The 19,154-nt window shown below is 47.0% G+C and overlaps 1 protein-coding gene and 1 long non-coding RNA gene across 5 annotated transcripts in view; one reads left to right on the top strand and one right to left on the bottom strand.

Annotated features, from left to right (window-relative positions):
• The window catches only part of LOC149994422 (uncharacterized), a 49,036-nt gene extending 35,134 nt beyond the window's left edge, over positions 1-13,902 (bottom strand). The window contains exon 1 of one of the 2 annotated variants that reach the window (XR_016507727.1): positions 13,152-13,902. This is a non-coding gene — a long non-coding RNA (uncharacterized LOC149994422). The remainder of the gene's footprint in view (positions 1-13,151) is intronic. The other variant, XR_016507726.1, reaches the window with a different exon arrangement.
• Positions 13,903-14,003: 101 nt separating this feature from the next.
• On the top strand, positions 14,004-19,071 carry SLC22A31 (solute carrier family 22 member 31). Of its 3 annotated transcripts, none has more exons than XM_090258978.1 (9): positions 14,004-14,449; positions 16,013-16,116; positions 16,211-16,365; positions 16,668-16,836; positions 17,041-17,186; positions 17,283-17,391; positions 17,514-17,728; positions 18,137-18,248; positions 18,724-19,071. In XM_090258978.1, exons 1-9 carry the CDS (start codon positions 14,072-14,074, stop codon positions 18,995-18,997), a joined length of 1,662 nt encoding a protein of 553 aa, XP_090115104.1. In that variant the 5' UTR covers positions 14,004-14,071; the 3' UTR covers positions 18,998-19,071. The 3 variants fall into 3 exon arrangements, with proteins under 3 accessions (XP_090115104.1, XP_090115105.1, XP_090115106.1); XM_090258980.1 differs by having other exon boundaries at positions 14,006-14,083; XM_090258979.1 differs by lacking the exon at positions 17,514-17,728 and having other exon boundaries at positions 17,283-17,387.
• The last annotated feature ends 83 nt before the right edge of the window (positions 19,072-19,154 follow it).

Here is a 19,154-nt window from a genome sequence, read left to right as displayed (position 1 = left end):
TATTCATTATGTTGTTACAGTAGTCCAAATTTTTCACCCTTTGCTCCCCTCTGCCCAATACCCCCTTCTCCCAGCAATCCCACCCCCCTTCATGTCCATGGGTCGTGCATGTAAGTTCTTTGGCTCCACCCTTTCCTATATTATTCTTAACTTTCCCCTATTTTGTACCAACCAATTACGCTTCTTAATCTCTGCACCATTTCCCCATTTCTCCCCCTTCTCCCTCCCAGCTGATATCCCTCCAAATGATCCCCATACCTATGATTCTGTTCCTATTCTGGTTTGCTTAGTTGGATTTTGTTTTTATTTTTTAGATTCAGTTGTTGATAGTTGTGAGTTTGTTGTCATTTTAGTGTTCATAGTTTTGATCTTCTTTTTCTTAAATAAGTCCCTTTAACATTTCATATAATAATGGATTGGTGATAATGAACTCTTTTAGCTTTACCTTGACTGGGAAGCACTTCATCTGCCCTTCCATTCTAAATGATAGCTTTTCATCACCTTGAATATTTCTTGCCAGTCCCTTCTTGCCTGCAAAGTTTCTTTTGAGAAATCAGCTAACAATCTTATACGCACCCCTTTGTAGGTAACTCTCTGCTTTTCTCTTGCTGCTTTTAAGGTTCTCTCTTTATCTTTCACCTTTGGCATTTTAATTATGATGTGTCTTGGTGTGGTCCTCTTTGGGTCTAGCTTGTTTGGGACTCTGTGCTTTCTGGATTTGTATGTCTATATCCTTTGCCAAATTTGGAGAGTTTCCCTTCATTATTTTTTTCACATAAGCTTTCAATTTCTTGCTCTTCCTCTTCTCCTTCTGACACCCCTATTATTCGGAGTTGGCACGTTTAAAGTTGTCCCAGAGGTTCCTAAGCCTCTCCTCATTTTTTTCAGTTCTTGTTTCCTCATTCTCTACTGGTTGACTGTTTTTTTTCTTTCTTATGTTCCAAATCACTGATTTGAACCCTGGTTTCTTTCCCTTCACCATTGGTTTTGTGTGGACTTTCCTTCGTTTCACTTAGCATAGCCTTCACTTCTTCCCTTATGTGTTTGCCATACTCAAGCATATCTGTCAAGCCTGTGAGCATCTTTATCACCAGTGTTTTGAACTCTGCATTCTGTTAGGTTGGCCATCTCCTCGTCTATTAGGTTGGCTATCTCCTCGTCGCTTAGTTCTCCCACTGGATCCTTGATCCGTTCCCTCTTTTGGGCCATACTTATCTGTCTCCTCATTCTGACAGGCTCCTGTGTTTGTCTCTGTGTCTTAGGTAGAGCTGTTGCTCCAGTTATGTTGTAAGGGGCGGAGCCTTAGGTATTCATCAGTACAGGGTGACCTGTTTCACCACATTGTGGCACTGTATGTGGGGGAGGAGTCAGAGAGGGAACAATACCCCGCTTGCTCATTACTTGCCCGTTTTCCAGGCACTTCTCCCACTTTCGTATGGGACTGGTGCCTCTCTAGCTGTTGCCCTGGTCATCATTCCCAGAGTGGGTGGGTCTGCGGACCTTCTAGGACCATGGGGGCGCTTTAAACAAGTGGACTCTGCTGAGAGACCAGCAGTTTCTTCCTCTGCGCCAACCCCCACTGGCTAGCACAGTCAGAAGCAATGAGGCTTGATTTTCCCCAGCGCTGGAACCGTGATCTTTGTGGTCTGGTGAGGAGCTGGGAACACTCCCCAGGTGTCCCTCCTGACTTTTTAAAATGTGTGACTGCGCTTTCCACCAGCCTGCTGTGGCCGCCACTGCTGTCACCACCACACAGCATCCTCTCTGCCCCGGCTCCGCCCCTCCTAATGGTCTGGATGAGTATTTCTTCTTTATATCTTTGTTTGTTGTACTTCCATGCAGTTCGATTTTCTGGAACTTCTGGTTGTCTCTGGTTCCTTCTTAGTTTTGGAGGGAGACGCAACATGTCTGTCTAGGCCTCCATTTGACTGGAAGTCCTATAGATCTATTTTTCTAAGTCAAAGAAAGTTTAAAAATTCAAAATTTCTTACCTGCAAAACTCACGAAATAGTTTATTTACAAGAAAAGAAAAATGAAAGCTATAATGGCTATTTTAATATCAAACAAGGTGAATTTCAGGAAATAAGCTCACTTCATAATGACAAAGGAGTCAGATAGTGACAATAACAACTGACAAAGCTATGCACCTAATAGCAATTTTTCAAAATACATGAAGCAGAAACTGATAAAATTGCAAGGAAAAATAGACAAATGCATAATTTCATCAAAGATTTGACTCTCTCTCTCAACAATAGAATAAGTAGGTATAAAATCAGCCAGGACAGTAAATCTGAACACTATCAAATAAACTAATCTAATTAACATTCATAGAACACTTCATACAACAAAAGAAGAATACATATTATTCTCAAGTACAGGGGACATTTACCAACATACACTATACTTTGGTCATAAAAGAAGTCTCAACAAATTCAAAGGATTCAAGTCACATAAAATATGTTTGCATTCATAATGGGATTAAACTACAAATCAATAAAAAAAGATCCTTTTAAAATCTCCAAGTATTTGGGAATTATATAATATGGTTCTTAAAACCCATGGATCAAAGAATAAATCAAATGGGAAATCCAAAAGCTGGTATTGGGTTGGCCAAAAAGTTTGTTTTGTTTTTTCCATATAATGAAAGAAACATTTTTTTCATTTTCACCAATAACTTTATTGTTTTGGATATTTTGAGTATGTCAGCTACCTCCCACGTGGTATAATGTTGACTGTTCTCCATTAATGTCTCTATTTAATCCCTATCAACTTCAACTGGTGTACCCAACTGTGGAGCATTGCCCAGTGAGAAATCTCTAGCACGAAACTTTGTAAACCACTTTTGACACGTTCGATCAGTCACAACACCTTCTTCAAACACTTCATACAAATCTTTTTTTGTTTCAGTTGCGTGTCTACCTTTCTTGAAATAACAAAGCATAATATGCCAAAAGTGTAGCTTATTTTCTTCCATCTTCAATATTAAAATGGCCACACAAAAATTCGCCAGTTTTGACAAGTTTTTTTAAATGCATGCTGATAAGACAGCTGTCACAATACAATCTAACAAAATTGCTTGTAATTAATTTAAACAACTAAGCACTACTAGAGCCATCTTACAGGAAAAATAACTTTTTGGCCAACCCAATACTTTGATAAGATCAGTAAAATTGGTCTCTAGCCAAACTTCCATAAAAATAGTAAAGACATACATTATCAATATCAGAATGAGGGGATGTTGTTAAACATCTTCCAGATATTAAAGAGATAATGAAGGAATGTATGAACAACTTCTATAGCAATAATCAACAACTTAGATGGAATGGACAAATTCCCTGAGATACAAATTACCAAAGCTCATCCATAAATAAAATGCATAACCTGAATACTTCCATAGCTATTAAAAACATTGTATGTGCCCTGGCTCGTGTGGCTCAGTGGATTGAGTGTCGGCCTGCAAACCAAAGTGTTGTCAGTTTGCTTTCCAGTCAGGGCACATGCCTGGGTTGTGGGCCGGGTCCCCAGTTGGGGGTGTGCTAGAGGCAACCACTCATTGATGTTTCTCTCCCTCTCTTTCTCCCTCCTTTTCCCACCTCTCTAAAAATAAATAAATAAAATCTTTAAAATTAAAAAAAATATATTGACTGTGTAGTTTAAATTTAATTTTACTTTGTTTTCAATTACAGTTGACATTTAATATTATATTAGTTTCAGTTTTACAGTACAGTAATTATATAATTTATGAAGTGATCCCCCCAATAAGTATAGTACCCATCTGGCACCATACATAGTTATCACAGTAATTTTTTTCATTTTTATTTATTTTTCTGGAGTCAGTTTTCATGATTCAATACATTAAGGAGAGATAAATAATGAGTACATTTTAAATATTTCAAATACAAATAAAAAACAGCTAAATAGGCACTCTGCTGAATTTCTCCCAAACAAATAAATGACTTTAGAACCCATCCAGAACATGTAATCTTTTTTTTCTTTTTCTTTTTTTTCATTTAATATTTTTCTATTAGTTTCAGGTGTACAGCATAGTGGTTAGACAAACATATACTTTACAAAGTGGTCCTCTGATATTTCCAGTATCCACCTGGCACCATACGTAACAATATTATTGACTATATTCCCCATGCTGTACTTTAATTTACATCCCTGTGAATGTGTACTTTTAAATATTTTCATTAAAAAAAAACAACTTCTAGTTCCTGATAGCTTCACTAGCAACCAATCGATGTTTCTCTTCCTCTCTTTCTCTCTTTCTCCTTCTCTTCCCCCCTCTCTCTCTCTCTTCAAAAACAAACAAACAAACAAAAAAACCTGAAAGAGTTTCTCATCAGTAACCTGCTTTCCAGAAATACAGGAGTCCTCAGCGTGAAATTGAAAGGACACGATATGGTAATTCAAAGCCATAAGTAAAAATAAGGAACACCTATGTCTCAGTCAACTTGGCTGCCATAACAAAATACCTTAAGCTGAGTAGTTTAAACAACATTTCTCTCACTTCTGGAAGCTGGGAAGTCCAAGATCAAGGTACCAGATTTGGTGAGGGCCACTTCCTGACTTGCAGACAGCCAATTTCTCATTGCATCCTCAAATGGCAGAGAGATAAAAAGAGATCTCTCTCTTATCTCTTCCTTTGAGGGCACTAATCTCATCACAAGGGCTCTACTCTCAAGACCTATTAATCTCCCAAAGGCTCCACCTCCACTGGTCCCTTCCAGCTTGCCCTGGTGCTGAATGCCAGGAGTGAGTCTGCGCAAGTCCTAAGTCCGTTGCAGGCCCTTTAAGAGGATTCTCCTGTGAATCCTGAGTTTCCTCTGAAGCCCCAACTCCCACTGGTTTTTACAGCTAGAACTTATGGGGACTTATCTTCCCCAAGCTGAAACCCTGGGCTGGGTAGTCTGGTCTGGGGCTGGGATCCCTCGCTCCCAAGGTCTCCCTCATGATTTGTATCCACCACTCGTGGATGTGGGACCAGCCGCTGTCCCGCATCTCTGCTCCTCTCTGCATCTCTGCACCCTTCCATGCCTCTCTGCACGTCCCCATATCTCCACCCCTCCTACCTGTCTGGATGAATGTGGCTTCTTTAAATCCTTGGTTGTCTGACTTCCATACAGCTCTATTTTCTGATGATTCTGGGTGATATTTCTTTTGTAGTCTAGTTGTAATTTTCGCTGTAGCTGTGTGAGGACTGAAGGCGTGTTTACTATGCCTCCATCTTAAGTGAAAGTCTTATATGCCTAGTTTTTTAAGTGCTTTTAATCATGCGATATGTTGAATTTTGTCAAATACTTTTCCTGCACTGATTGAGATGACTGTGTTTTTCCCCTCCCTACTAGTAATATGGTATATTACATTGGTTGATTTTTGTATGTTGAACCATCCTGATATTTCTGGGATAAATCCCATGTGATCATGTTGTAAAATCATTTTAATATGCTGCTAGATTCAGTTTGCTGGTATTTCCTCGAGGATAAAGAAATTCAGCAAAGTTGTAGGCTACAAGATCAGCATTTTAAAAATCACTTGTGTTTCTATGCACTAGCTATGAGCCATCTAAAAGGAAAGTTTACAAAATAATTCTACTTATAAGAGTATCAAAAAATAAAATAGGAATAAGTTCAATCAAGGCAGTATAAGACTTGTTTACCCAAAACCACAAAATGCTTCGGAAAGAAATTAAAGACAACCTAAATAAATGGAAAGACAACTTGTATTCAAGGATTGGGAGACTTAATATTGTTAAGATGATAATATTTCCCAAAACATTCTAGATATTCAAAGCAATCCCTACCAAAATCCCAAAAGGTTTATTTTATTTTTGCGGAAACAGAAAAAAACGACACTAAAATTCATATGGAAAGGCTAGTACCCCAAATAGCAAAAAAATAAAAAATAAAAAATCTTGAAAAAGAACAGAGTTGGAGGATTCACACTTCTCAATTTCAAAATGTACTACCAAGGTACAGTATTAAGACAGCATGGTACAGTATTCCCTCACTTATCACGGGTATTACGTTCTAGATCCGCCCCCGTGATAGATGAAAATCCACGAAGTAGGAACCTTACATTTATTTTAGTATTTATATATACTTTAAGGCTTTATAAACCCTTCCCACACACTTATAAACCATTCCCAGTCCCTTATTAACCTTTCCCACTCCCTTATTAACCTTTTCCACACTTTTATAAACACTACTTATGTTCTTAAACATATTCTGCACTCTTAAAACCTACGTAACTTTAACAACATACATATACAGTACCGCAAAATCCCACGATATAGCGAAAAATCCGCGATAATTAAATATAATATTTTTAAAAATCCCGCGATACAGTGAGGCAACAATAAGTGAGCCATGATATAGAGAGGGACTACTGTACTAGCATAAGGACAGATATATAGACCAATGGAATAAAATTGAGAGTCTAAATATTAACCATACAATTGCTTTCATCAAGAGTGCCAACATGGAGAGTAGACTTCCAGTCAAGATGGCGGCATAGGTAAACATGGCTCACCTCCTCATACAACCACATCAAAATTACAACTAAAATACAGAACAACCAACACTCAGAACCATCAGAAATTAAGTTGAATGGAAGTCTGACAACTACAGAATTAAAGAAACCTCATCCATCCAGACTGGTAGGAGTAGTGGAGACACATAAGGAGCTGGTCCCACATCCATGTGTGGTGGATAACAATTTGGGAGGTATATTTTGGGAGTGAGGAGTCCCAGCCCCAACCCAGGCCCCCCAGCCCAGGGTTCCAATGCTAGAAAGATAAGTCCCCATAACTGCTAGCTGCAAAAACCAGTGAAGACTGCGTCAGTGGAAGAAACTTCTGGAGTCCCAAGTAGTTCCTCTTAAAGAACCCACACATGGACTCACCCTCTCAGAGTTCTAGCATCGGGGTAGCAGCTTGAAGGGCACCAGTGGCATATGGGGAGGAATTGAAGTGTCTGGCATTAATGTGAGAGCTGGGGGACAGTTTTCTTGCAAACAGAAAGGTGGGCAGAGGCCATTGTTCCTTTTATCAACTCTCCCCCCATAGAGTCACAGAATCAGCAGGCAAGTGCCATATCTGAGACACCATCAACCTGGCTAACAGTGTTTGCCCAGCCCTCGAAGCACCCTGAGAGTCCATCCCACCCAACTTATGGGCCCACCCAAGCTGTTAACAGTGACTTTTCCATATAAATGGCTGGTCTTGGCTCCTTCACAACTTCCTAAATCCTCTCAAATAAACAACAGCCAGCCTCAGCTAGCCCCCATCCCCCATACCTCTTGCTAAGTGGACCCAGGCCTGGCACTAGCAGTAGCCAGCCTAGATTCACAGCTTGGCTTCACCTGGGAATCTCCAAGCCCAGCATAAGTAGCAGCCATCTCAGATTGCTTTATAGTTCATGCAGGGTGGCCTGGGGCAGAACACAGGTGGGGGCTGACCTTGGCCTATACCACCTGGGAAACCTCAGGGCCAGCACACCCAGTGGACAGCTATAGACCATGCTGGAGCAATGTCACCCTGTCCCTGCACAGCTGATCCTCCATGTAGGGCAGAGGCTGCTGGTCAGTGGTCACAGCCAGTCCTTGCAGCTGACTGGCCTGGGTAAATCCCTCCCACTGACCTGCCAACAGCAATCACGGCTCAACTACAAGAGAAGCATGTGCTCAGCCCACACAAAGGGCACACCTCAAGACCCAACTTGGATGACAGGGGAGGCTGTGCCACTGGGCCCTACAGGACAGCTAATACATTAGGCCACACTACCAAAACAGGGACTCATAGCAGCTCTACCTAACACATCGAAACAAACACAGGGAGGCTGCCAAAATGAGAAGACAAAGAAACATGGCCCAAATGAAAGAAAAAATCAAAACTCCAGAAAAAGAGCTAAACAAAATGGAGATAAGCAATCTCTCAGATGCAGAGTTCAAAACACTGGTTATAACGATGCTCAAAGAAGTAGTGAGGGTCTCAACAGCATAAAAAAGATCCAGTCAGAAATGAAGGATACACTAATTGAAATAAAGAATAATTTACACAGAAACAATAGATGAATGGATGAGGCTGAGAATCAGATAAATGATTTGGAACACAAAGGGGTGAGAAAAACAACCAGTCAGAACAAGAAGAAGAAATAAGAATCCAAAAAATGAGTACAGTGTAAGGAGCCTCTGGGACAACTGCAAGCATTCCAACATTTGCGTCATAGGGGTGCCAGAAGAAGAAAAGAAAGAGCAAGAAATTAGAAATCTATTTGAAAAATAATGAAAGAAAACCTCTCTAGTTTGGTGAAGAAAATAGACATGCAAATCCAGGAAACACAGAGAGTCCCAAACAAGATGGATGCAAAGAGGCCTACTCTGAGACACGTCATAATTAAAATGCCAAAGGTTAAAGAAAAAGACAGAATCTTAAAAGCAACAAGAGAAAAGTAGTTAGTTACCTACAGGGGAGTTCCCATAAGACTGTCAGCTATTTCTCAAAAGAAACTTTGCCGGCTAGAAGGGACTGGCAAGAAATATTCAAAGTCATGAAAAGCAGGGGGACCTACAGCCACGATTGCTCTACCCAGCAAAGATATCATTTAGAATCCAAGGCCTCAACAGCAAAAGATGCTCTTTACCTCCCAGACAAGAAAAAACTAAAGGAGTTCATCATTACCAAACCATTATATGAAATGTTAAAGGGGCTTATTTCAGAAAAAAAAGATTAAAAATATGATCAATAAAATGGCAAAAATACAAATCTATCAACAATTGAATCTAGAGTCTTGGGGACTTCGAAGCAACGGGGAGTGCAGTTTCAGGTGACAGCTAATAAGCTAAGTGATCAATGCATGGAAAAAGCTCTTGTTCCAGGAACTGGAGGTGTGACGCACCTCGACACCAGGAGACCAGAAGCAGTTCCACCCTTGTGCCTCAGGAGGCCTGCAGGCAACCAAGATGGTATCTGAGCCACTGTGCTCCAGAGTGACCACTGCCCAGGGCACAGAGACCACATCCTAGGACACAAAAGACCACCTCCCAGGACACAAAGACCACCCCCTAGCACACAAAGACCACTGCCCAGGGCATGGAGACCACCTCCCAGGACACAGAGACCACCTCCTAGGACACAAAGACCATCACCCAGGACACAAGGACAATCGCCCAGGACACAAGGACAACCGCCCAGGGCGCAGAGGAAAGAATGCTGCAGCTTTTATCTGATTAACCTTTTCCCTGAATTCCAAACTCCTTACCTACACTTTTCTTCTCCTTATCAAAAGGGCCTGTTTATAATGGAATTTAAGACGGTCTGTTAGGGTACAAAAGAAAAAAAAAAAAAAAAACCCACGAGAACAATTGAATCTAAAAACAAACTAAGCAAACAAGAAGAACAGAGGCAGAATCATGGATATGGAGAGGGTTTTGTTTTTGTTTTTTTAAATTAATTTATTTATTAATTTGTTTGTTTTTAGAGAGAGGGTAAAGGAGAAAGAGAGAGAGAGAAACATCACTGTGCAGTTGCCTCGCACTTGCGCCCCCACTGGGGACCTGACGTGCAACCTAGTCATGTGCCCTGACTGGGAATCGAACCAGCGACACTCAATCCACTGAGCCACAGCAGCCAGGTGGAGAGGGTTTTGATGGTTGTCAGATGAGAGGGGATTTGGGTGAGTGGGTGAAGAGGTGAGGGGATTAAGAAGTACCAATCGGTAGTTACAGTATAGCCATGGGATGTAAAAGTACAGCATAGGAAATGGAGTGGCCAAAGAACTTATATGGAGGTGCAGACAGACACGCTGCATCTCCCTCCACAATTAAGAAGGAATACAACTACCTCAAAACTAGAGACAACCAGAAGTTCCAGAAAATTGAACTGCATGGAAGTCCAACAAAGATACAAAGAAGAAATACTCATCCAGACAGGTAAGAGGGGCACAGAGAATGCGGTATGGTGGCGGCAGCAGATGTAGTGGCGGTGGCGGCAGGCCGGCAGAAAATGCAGTCACACATTTTAAAAAGTCGGGAGGGACACCTGGGTAGCATTCCCAGCCCCAGACCAGGCTACACAGCTCACGGTCCCAAGCACTGGGGAAAATAGAGCCTCACTGCTTCTGACTGTGCAGGCCGCTGGGTGGGGCAGAGGAGACTGCCGGTCTCTCGGCAGAGTCCACTTATTTGAAGGACCCTCACAGTTCTAGAATGTCTGCAGACCCACCCACTCTGGGAACTACAGCCAGGGCAACAGCTGGAGAGGTGCCTGGAAGAGGGGCAAGTGCTGAGCAGGCAGCATTGTTCCCTCTCAGACCCCTCCCCCACACATAGCTCCACAGCATGCTGAAACGGGTCACCCTGTACTGATGAATATCTAAGACTCTGCCTCTTACAACATAACAGGAGTGACAGCTTACCTGAGACACAGAGGCAAACACACACAGGAGCCTGTCAAGATGAGGAGACAGAGAAGTATGGCCCGAAAGAGGGAATGGATCAAGATTCCAGTGGGAGAACTAAGCAATGAGGAGATAGCCAACCTAACGGATGAGGAGATAGCCAGCCTAACAGACGCAGAGTTCAAAACACTGGTGATAAAGATGCTCACAGGCTTGACAGATATGCCTGAGTATGGCAAACGCATAAGGGAAGAAGTGAAGGCTATGCTAAGTGAAATGAAGGAAAGTCCACACAAAACCAATGGTGAAGGGAAAGAAACCAGGGTTCAAATCAATGATTTGGAACATAAGAAAGAAAAAAACAGTCAACCAGTACAGAATGAGGAAACAAGAACTAAAAAAAAATGAGGAGAGGCTTAGGAACTTCTGCGACAACTTTAAACGTGCCAACATCCGAATCACAGGAGTGCCAGAAGGAGAAGAGGAAGAGCGAGAAACTGAAAGCTTATGTGAAAAAAATAATGAAGGGAAACTTCCCAAATTTGGCAGAGGAAATAGACATACAAGTCCAGAAAGCATAGAGAGTCCCAAACAAGCTAGACCCAAAGAGGACCACACCAAAACGCATCATAATTAAAATGCCAAAGGTAAAAGATAAAGAGAGCAGCAAGAGAAAAGCAGAGAGTTACCTACAAAGGGGTGCGTATAAGATTGTTAGCTGATTTCTCAAAAGAAACTTTGCAGGCAAGAAGGGACTGGCAAGAAATATTCAAGGTGATGAAAAGCAAGGACCTACAACCAAGATTACTCTACCCAGCAAAGCTATCATTTAGAATGGAAGGGCAGATGAAGTGCTTCCCAGTCAAGGTAAAGCTAAAGGAGTTCATCATCACAAGCCATTATTATATGAAATGTTAAAGGGACTTATTTAAGAAAAAGAAGATCGAAACTATGAACACTAAAATGACAACAAACTCACAACTATCAACAGCTGAATCTAAAAAATAAAAACAAAATCCAACTAAGCAAACCAGAATAGGAACAGAATCATAGGTATGGGGATCATTTGGAGGGTTATCAGCTGGTGGGGAGAAGGGGGAGAAATGGCGAAATGGTGCAGAGATTAAGAAGCATAATCTTAAAAAACATTAAAAAAAAAAAAAAAAGAAGCATAATCAGTTGGTACAAAATAGACAGGGGGAAGTTAAGAATAATATAGGAAAGTGTGAAGCCAAAGAATTTATACGCACAACCCATGGACTGAACAGAGGGGGGTGGGATTGCTGAAGGGAAGAGGGGTACTGGGAAGAGGGGAGCAAAGGGGAAAGAAATTGGGACTACTGTAACAACATAATCAATAAAATATACTTTATAAAAACCTCTAAGTGTAAGAGGTGAAACTAAAATGCTCAGAAGGAAACACAGGTGTTGATCTTCATGATATTGGTAATGGTTTCTTACATATGACACCAAAAGCATGAGCATAAAGAAAAAAAACTGAACCTTATCAACATTAAAATCTTGTGAAAAGATTTTCTACTGGATGGCAGAAAATACTTACAAATCATATATCTGATAAAGCCTAGTATCCAGAATATGTAAAAAATTCTTAAAACTGAACAACAAAAAGGCATGTAGCCCAAGTAAAAAAGAACAAAAGTTTTGAACAGTTATTTCTCCAAAGATATATACATGGACAAGCACATGGAGATTTTTAACATCATTAGCCACTAAGGAAATGCACATAAGAACCACAATGAGATACTTCACATTCACTAGGATGAGTGCAGTTTGTGTGTGTGTGTGTGTGTGTGTGTGTGTGTGTGTGTTTAAGGGAAGATAAGTGTTGGCAAGTAGGTGGAGAAATTGGAATCTTGTGTATTGCTGTTGGGAATGTAAAATGGGCAGCCGTTGTGGAAAATTATTTGGTGGTTCCCAAAAAAGTTAAACATAGACTCACTACTTGACCCAGGAATTTCACTTCTATGCATACACCCAAAAGATCTGAAAACAGGTATTCAAACAAATACTTCTACAGTAGTAACTCCTCATTTAACATCATCCATAGGTTCTGCGGCTAAGCGAAATGACATATAATGAAAGCAGTTTTACCATAGGCTAATTGATATAAATAATAAGTTCCCACATTTCATTAACGTGTGACCAAATAATGTTATTGGAGAACTTGCTGTACACCAATGTTCATAGCACTATTCACACAGTAGGCAAAAAGTGGAAACAACCAAAATGTGCATCAACAGATGAATGGATAAACAAAATATGACAGGTCTACATGATGGAATATTACTCAGCCATAAAAAGGAATGAAGTCCTGACAGATACCGCAATGTAAGTAAACCTTGAAAACATTATTCTAAGTGAAAGAAACCAGACCCAAAAGACCACCATACTGTATGGCTAGTGGTTGGGGGAGTGGGACTTGGTGGGGGGGAGGGATAGGTACTGACTACTTAATGGATACCAGGTTTTCTTTTGTGGTGAAAATATTTTGAAATTTGATAAAGGTGGTGTTAGCATATTATGTGTATTTCACCTCAATAAAATAGTTTCAAAAAGCCAATAACATCCTTTGATGCAAAAACCATGCCATTTGGAAAATACAATGCAAATCCAGTCCCTTCACAAAGCAACAGAAAGTAAACTAGTTAGGAAATTTTAGGCATAATCTATAGGACCTACTGTAATTTTCCTCAGTGCGAAAAACAGAAGTTGAAAACAGATGCGACTTACTTTGTTCCTGGGTGGAAGCCTCCACTAGGGTGACGATGTCGGTGCCCCTACTTAATCCATAAACGCAACGCCATTATGAGCCAAGTTCACAAAAGGACTCAGAATTGGACAAAGTAACTGAAGCACGTTTTGCAAAATAATTACGATAATCCTCAAACTTCTGAGAACGCAGAGCACCAAGCAGGTTCTCTCCTCACTGGATACCACACTCCGCCGGGGCTGCAGCAACGGCGGCCACGCACACCGGCCGGGGCTGGACACGGGAGCAGGACGGTCCCAGCCATTTCCTCTCACGGCTGCAGCGCTGCGTCAAGCCGCCGGAGGGCAGTGGCAGCCCGGGCTCGGTAGGCCCGGCCCGAGGCCGGTGAGGGGTCCAAGATGCGTCTGACCCCCGACCCCCAGCCGCCCCACGGCCCTAGGGCTCTCAGACCAACGCTGGGACCCCTAGGCCTCAGAGAAGCTTGAGGGAGTGTCCGCCCGGATTCCGCGAGGACAGGCCTAGCCCGGCCTCCAGCGTAGCCCGGAAGCCACCCGGACCACGCACCCCAGAGCTCTCTCCGACAGGTCCCAGCGCTCGGACGCCCTGATGGCGATGCCCCAGCAGGTATCCCTCCACAATACCCGAGGCCCCAGGGTCCCAGGAACGAAGATCCTCACCTGCCTTGCCCTCTGGGGTCCCTCTCCTGGCTCCGCCCTCTGGCCTTAGCCTCTTCAGCCCCACCCTGCCCCCTTTCAAGATGCCCACCAGGGACCTGCTCCGCCCCTATAGCACCGCCCCTTAATGGCCACGCCCCCTAAGGCCCCTCCCCACCGTCTCCGTTTCCCCACCTGCCAACCGCGCCCATAAGGTCCTGCATGCAACCTGTCTCCTCCCGGCAGGTTCCGCGCCCTCAAGTTTCGCCCAGGCTCAGAGGCCGCGGATGGAGCCAGAGGTGCGGGTGATGCGTGCGGCAGGAGGCTTCGGCCGTGCCCGGCGCCTGCTGGCCGCCGCTTCGTGGCTGCCATGCGTGGTGCTGGGGCTGGCACTGTGCTCAGATTCGCTGCTCACCGCGCTGCCTGCGCATCACTGCCAGCCGGACCCTGCGCTGCTGCCCCCAGCGCTGCGCGCCCTGAGTGGGCCCGCGCTGCTCGATGCCAGCGTGCCACGCCTGGGCCCTGCGCGCGCCCCGAGCCCCTGCCTGCTCCTGCGCTACTCCGAGCCCACGCCCCGCGCCCACCCCAACGGCACGCGGTCCTGCACACGCGGCTGGCACTACGCGCTTCCCGCCGCAGGCCTGCTACGCAGCCCGGTCACCGAGGTTCGAGATTTGGGAGGACTGCCTGGGGTCTTCTACACCCTGCCCCCCACCTCTCTCCCCTCGTTCCTACACCCCTTTTTCTGTACCCTCATTCTTCTGTCCCCCGCCCTTCTTACCTCATTTCTCTGTTCCCCTTCCTTCGGTGCCTCTCTGCTCCCTCTTCTCTGTCCCCCTCCTTTCTCCCCCTTTTTCTAATCTACCCTCCTCTGTCTCCCTTCTCTGTTCCCTCTCTTTTCTCCCCCTTCCTCTGTCTCCTCTCCTCTGTCCTCCTTTCTCCCCCTTTCCTCCGTTCCCCTTTCCCTCCCCCCTTGCCCTCTGTCCTTGCTCTACTGAGACAAATGGCGCAGCTGATGCCCAGTTTATCAGATTGTCAGGCCTAATGGCAGAGTATGAGGGCCAAGGGCTGCCAAGGTGGGTAAGCAGCCTGGGGGAGGAGGAGGGGGAGTCAAGCTGAAGCCATGACCAGCCAGGTAAGTGCCAAGAGTTCACTTCAGTGCCTTGAACGTTTTGAGCAACCTGTAGCTCTGGGCTATGCCGAGACTGGGTTTCCAAAACAGAAGGTCTTCAATCAAGGGAGCAATACAACAGTCAGTTCGATTTGTGAAAGGCAGACCTCCCACCTGTGAGGCGTTTGCAGGTTGGACTAGAGGCAGGGGCACCCAAGGAAGCAACTCAGGGGTCTGGGTGGGAAGAAATAGGGAGGGGCAGCTGGTACCTTTTGTCCCATCCTCAGGCCTGCCTCCTTTTGGCAGCCTCAGTCCCACAGCTGCACCCCCCAGCCCTGGGAGGAGTGGCCCCAGTGTGGAAACTGGAGCAAGGTTCCACATCCCTGCCAGGTCTGCCTGGGGCCCTCTAACCGGCAGAGCTTCTCTTCTCCCACCCATTCTGTTCCAACACATACCTGCCCTCCTGTTAGTGTGCAGATCAATCAGTGCTCCACCAGCTTTCACAAGTGGTTGGATTTTAAAATAAAAACTCTGACATAGTGTTACCCCATCCAGTATGTTAACCTTGTAAGAAAAAAGACACAGGTCCTTGGAAGGGAAGGTGGGGAGATTTGGCAAAACTGAGGTCAAGGACCCTTGACCAGGAAAACCAGGTGAACACAGCCCTGCACTCTATTCCGGGAATTGCTCTTGAAGTGAGTAGAGCAGGGGAGAAGTGAGGGTGAGGCCCTGGGGGCCCTGCTCACAGCAGGTAGAAACTAAGATCAGCTGAAGTCCAGGCTCTGAGGGAGAGTGAGGGCTGGAGGGGTGGGGAGGTGAAACTCCATCCAGAGAAAACGGAAACCAGACTTGAGCTCCATGTGGGTACTCTGGGGATCCCAGGTCATTACCCACTGGATGCTCAGACTAGGTAGTGTTTCAATTCCATGTGAAGCCCACCAGAATCAGGAGACCACACTGTGCAACTTTAAGGCGATCCCTTGCCCTCTCTGTGCCTCAGTGTCCCCAGGGAGGAATAAAAGCAGGATGTCTAGGGCCCCCTCCCAGCCTGACAATCTGGGGACTTCAGCAAGGTGTGGGGGCCTAGCTGGATGACAGGTGATGGTGTCCCCTGCAGTGGAACCTCGTGTGCGAGGATGGCTGGAAGGTGCCACTGGAACAGACGAGTCACCTTCTGGGCTGCCTGTTGGGCTGTGTCATCCTGGGCATGGGCTGTGACCGGTGAGGTGCTCCCCCCCCTTGAACCCCTCAGGGCCCCACTAAACTCCTGAGCTATCCTGACCTGCATCCTTATGTGTCCCCCACTGCCCACCAGGTTTGGTCGTCGGGTTGTGTTTTTGGCCTCCCTGGTGCTGGCCACAGGCCTGGGGGCTGCTGAGGCCCTGGCTGCCAGCTTTCCTGCCCTGCTGGCCCTGCGGCTGCTTCATGGAGGGGCTTTGGCAGGGGCCTTCCTAGCCCTCTACGTGGCTCGTGAGTACCATGGGGGACTGCAGAGGGGCACCCACTCAGGCTAGGCCTCTGACCCCACTGAAGGAGGATGTCAGTGGCATGGGAGGACTCTCTACTCCTGTTGAGGGCTCTTCTCAAGAAGATGGGTGGGTACTGTTTGCTTTGTGAGCTCTGCTGTTTGCGGGCAGGCTCAGGTGCTGGAGTGGGCAGTGAATTGGCCTCAGATGTCCAGCTCCTGGACAGGTCAGCAGTTGGTCCCCACAGCCCTGGACAGAGCAGCCCTTTCTAGAGGACTTCGCTTCAGGCCTGCTGTGTCTGCTCAGGCCTGGAGCTGTGCGACCCCCTGCACCGCCTGATGTTCTCTGTGGGGGCCGGCCTCTTCTCTGTGGTGGGCACTCTGCTGTTGCCTGGCTTGGCCCTGCTCGCACAGGACTGGCGCCTTCTGCAGGGGCTGAGCGCCCTAGCAACAGGACTCCTACTGCTCTTCTGGGGGTAAGTGTGGCGGGAGACAGGCCAGTGGCCTCCATGGAGGCCACATATGTCACTTTCCTCAGCACCTCCATGCAGCACCAGGCACATGGGTGTGGGACAGAGACATGGAAAACCACTTGATATCCTGACCCTGGGTCCAGGGAGAAAGGGCCCCTGTTATCCCTGTGGGGAGGATCTGAAGGCATCCTCACCCCATCCCTGCAGGTTCCCAGCCCTGTTCCCTGAGTCTCCCTGCTGGCTGCTGGCCACAGGGCAGTTGGCCCAAGCCAGGAAGATCTTATGGCACTTCGCTGAAGCCAGCGGCGTGGACCCTGAGAACAGTCCTGAGGAGGAGAGCTCCCTGGCTATGGGTAATGCACCAGCCAGGAGAAGGGAAGCCTGGATGCTGGAGGAGGAGAGTTGTCACCCCTACATATGCACCCCCTCATGTTTTCTCCTGTCCATAGAGCTGGATGTGCTGTCTGCAGGGAGCCCACAACCCCAGCACCACTGGGTCCTAGAGCTCCGGCACACCCGCATCACCTGGAGGAATGGACTCATCCTGGGCTTCAGTTCGTGAGGAGGGGAGGGTATGGGTGGGCTAAGAGAGAGGGACTTGTGCCTCGCCCCCTGTGGGGGTTCAGTCCCCAGAGTCCCCAGGTCTGGCTGAATCTATAGCTTTGCCCTGTGCCTCCTAGGTTGGTCGGTGGGGGCATCAGAGCCAGCTTCCTCCAAAGACTGGCCCCTCATGAGGCGGCCTTCTATGGGCCTTACTTCCTCGGGGCTGGCCTGGAGGTGGCAGCAACTGTCTTCCTGCTGTTGACCGCGGATCGCTGGGGGCGCCGCCTAGTCCTGCTGCTGAGCACCTTGGTCATGGGCCTGGCATCCCTGCTGCTTCTTTCAGGGGTCCAGTGTGAGTGTGGGGCTCTGCAGGTTAACAGGACCATCCCGTTTGGCTGAGGTCAGCCTGATGGGATGGGGAGAGCCCTGGGATCGGCCCCCTCCTGGGGTCACAAGAGAGAAGCGTGGTGTGTTGGGATGAGACCGCTGTTCTTTTACGTTGCTCATCTTCTCACTGTGCACTCAGGAAAACCAAGGCCCAAAGAGTTAAGGGGCTAAAAGGATCTATGTGAAGGGGCTAAATAGAAGGGTCTGGTCTGGACAGGGGCAGCCTGGAACACCTGATGCCAGACTCAGAGTGCAGGTGCTGGGGTGGAAGGTTGGTTGGGGCAGGCCCAGCAGGACCCCTGAGATGTGCGTGAGGGGAGGCCCTGAGCAGCCTGGTGTGGGCAGTGAGGGGTCCCTCTCTCTTCATCCCCAGACCTGCCGGGCTGGACCGTGCTGTCCCTCTCTGTCCTGGGGCTCCTGGCCTCCTGGGCTGTGTCCATCCTCAGCAGCCTCTTTGGGGCTGAGATCTTTCCCACAGTGATCAGGTGAGCTTCAGGCTGCCCAGCCACATAGCAAGACACAGGGTCCTACCAGCCCAGCCCCAGAGCCCTCTTGGGATCAGATACCCCTGTTTCCATTCCATCACAGCCAGAGTTCAGACTGTCTTTTCCTGTGTGACACAGGGTACACTGGTGTAGAAAGGCCTGGACCACAGCTCAGGAATGGAGGGGCAGAAATGAGACAGCCCCCAGAGAGGGTAGAATTTCAGGGGAAATTTTGTTTTCCAGTTTTCTAATGAAAAGAACAAAACTTGTTCCAGGGCAGGGAAAAGCTTTTTCACAAAACTGTTTTCAGTTTCATTTACCTGGAGCCCCCACACCTCTGGCTCTGCTGGGGGCTGGCCCCTCCCTGGCATTGGACCTCCCTGGGAGCACTGAGTCACAGGCTGTGTCTACCTGTCCAGCTGTTGGGGAGGGTGGCCACCCACCCAGGCTGCCCACACTGTACCCTCTCCTGCAGGGCATCAGGGCTGGGCCTTGTGCTGGGTGCCGGGTTCCTGGGCCAGGCAGCTGCCCCCCTTGCTGACATGCAAGGCCGGCGGGGCTTCTTCCTGCAACACGTGGTTTTCGCCTCTTTCGCCATCCTCGCCCTGCTGTGTGTCCTGCTGCTGCCTGAGAGCCGTGGCCGGGGGCTGCCCCAGTCGCTGGAGGATGCGGACTGCCTGCGCCGATCACCACTCCTCCGGGGCCGCCCCCGCCAGGACCACCTGCCCCTGTTGCCACCCTCCCACTGACAGGCCCAGACACCGCTATTTCAGGAGGGGTGACTCTGGCTGGACAGACACACCTCCCCTCAGATGGCCACATGTCAGTGTGGGCAGAGGGGTCTCAGAGAGGAGCTGTGGGGTCAGTGTAAAGCAGGAGGCCCCTGTCGGGCCCCTTGTTCCTGGG

This window comes from Furipterus horrens, unplaced genomic scaffold (assembly GCF_987537825.1).
Source record: "Furipterus horrens unplaced genomic scaffold, mFurHor1.1.pri manual_scaffold_13, whole genome shotgun sequence".
Lineage (NCBI taxonomy): Eukaryota > Metazoa > Chordata > Mammalia > Chiroptera > Furipteridae > Furipterus > Furipterus horrens.
This window is presented reverse-complemented; position numbering and strand designations above follow the sequence as displayed.

Coding starts and splice junctions, on each gene's coding strand:
- SLC22A31 (XM_090258978.1), top strand. CDS start 14,072: ATGGAGCCAGAGGTGCGGGTGATGCGTGCGGCAGGAGGCTTCGGCCGT. Junction 16,117..16,210: donor CTGGGCATGGGCTGTGACCG/GTGAGGTGCTCC, acceptor ACTGCCCACCAG/GTTTGGTCGTCGGGTTGTGT. Junction 17,187..17,282: donor GGAGAGCTCCCTGGCTATGG/GTAATGCACCAG, acceptor TCCTGTCCATAG/AGCTGGATGTGCTGTCTGCA.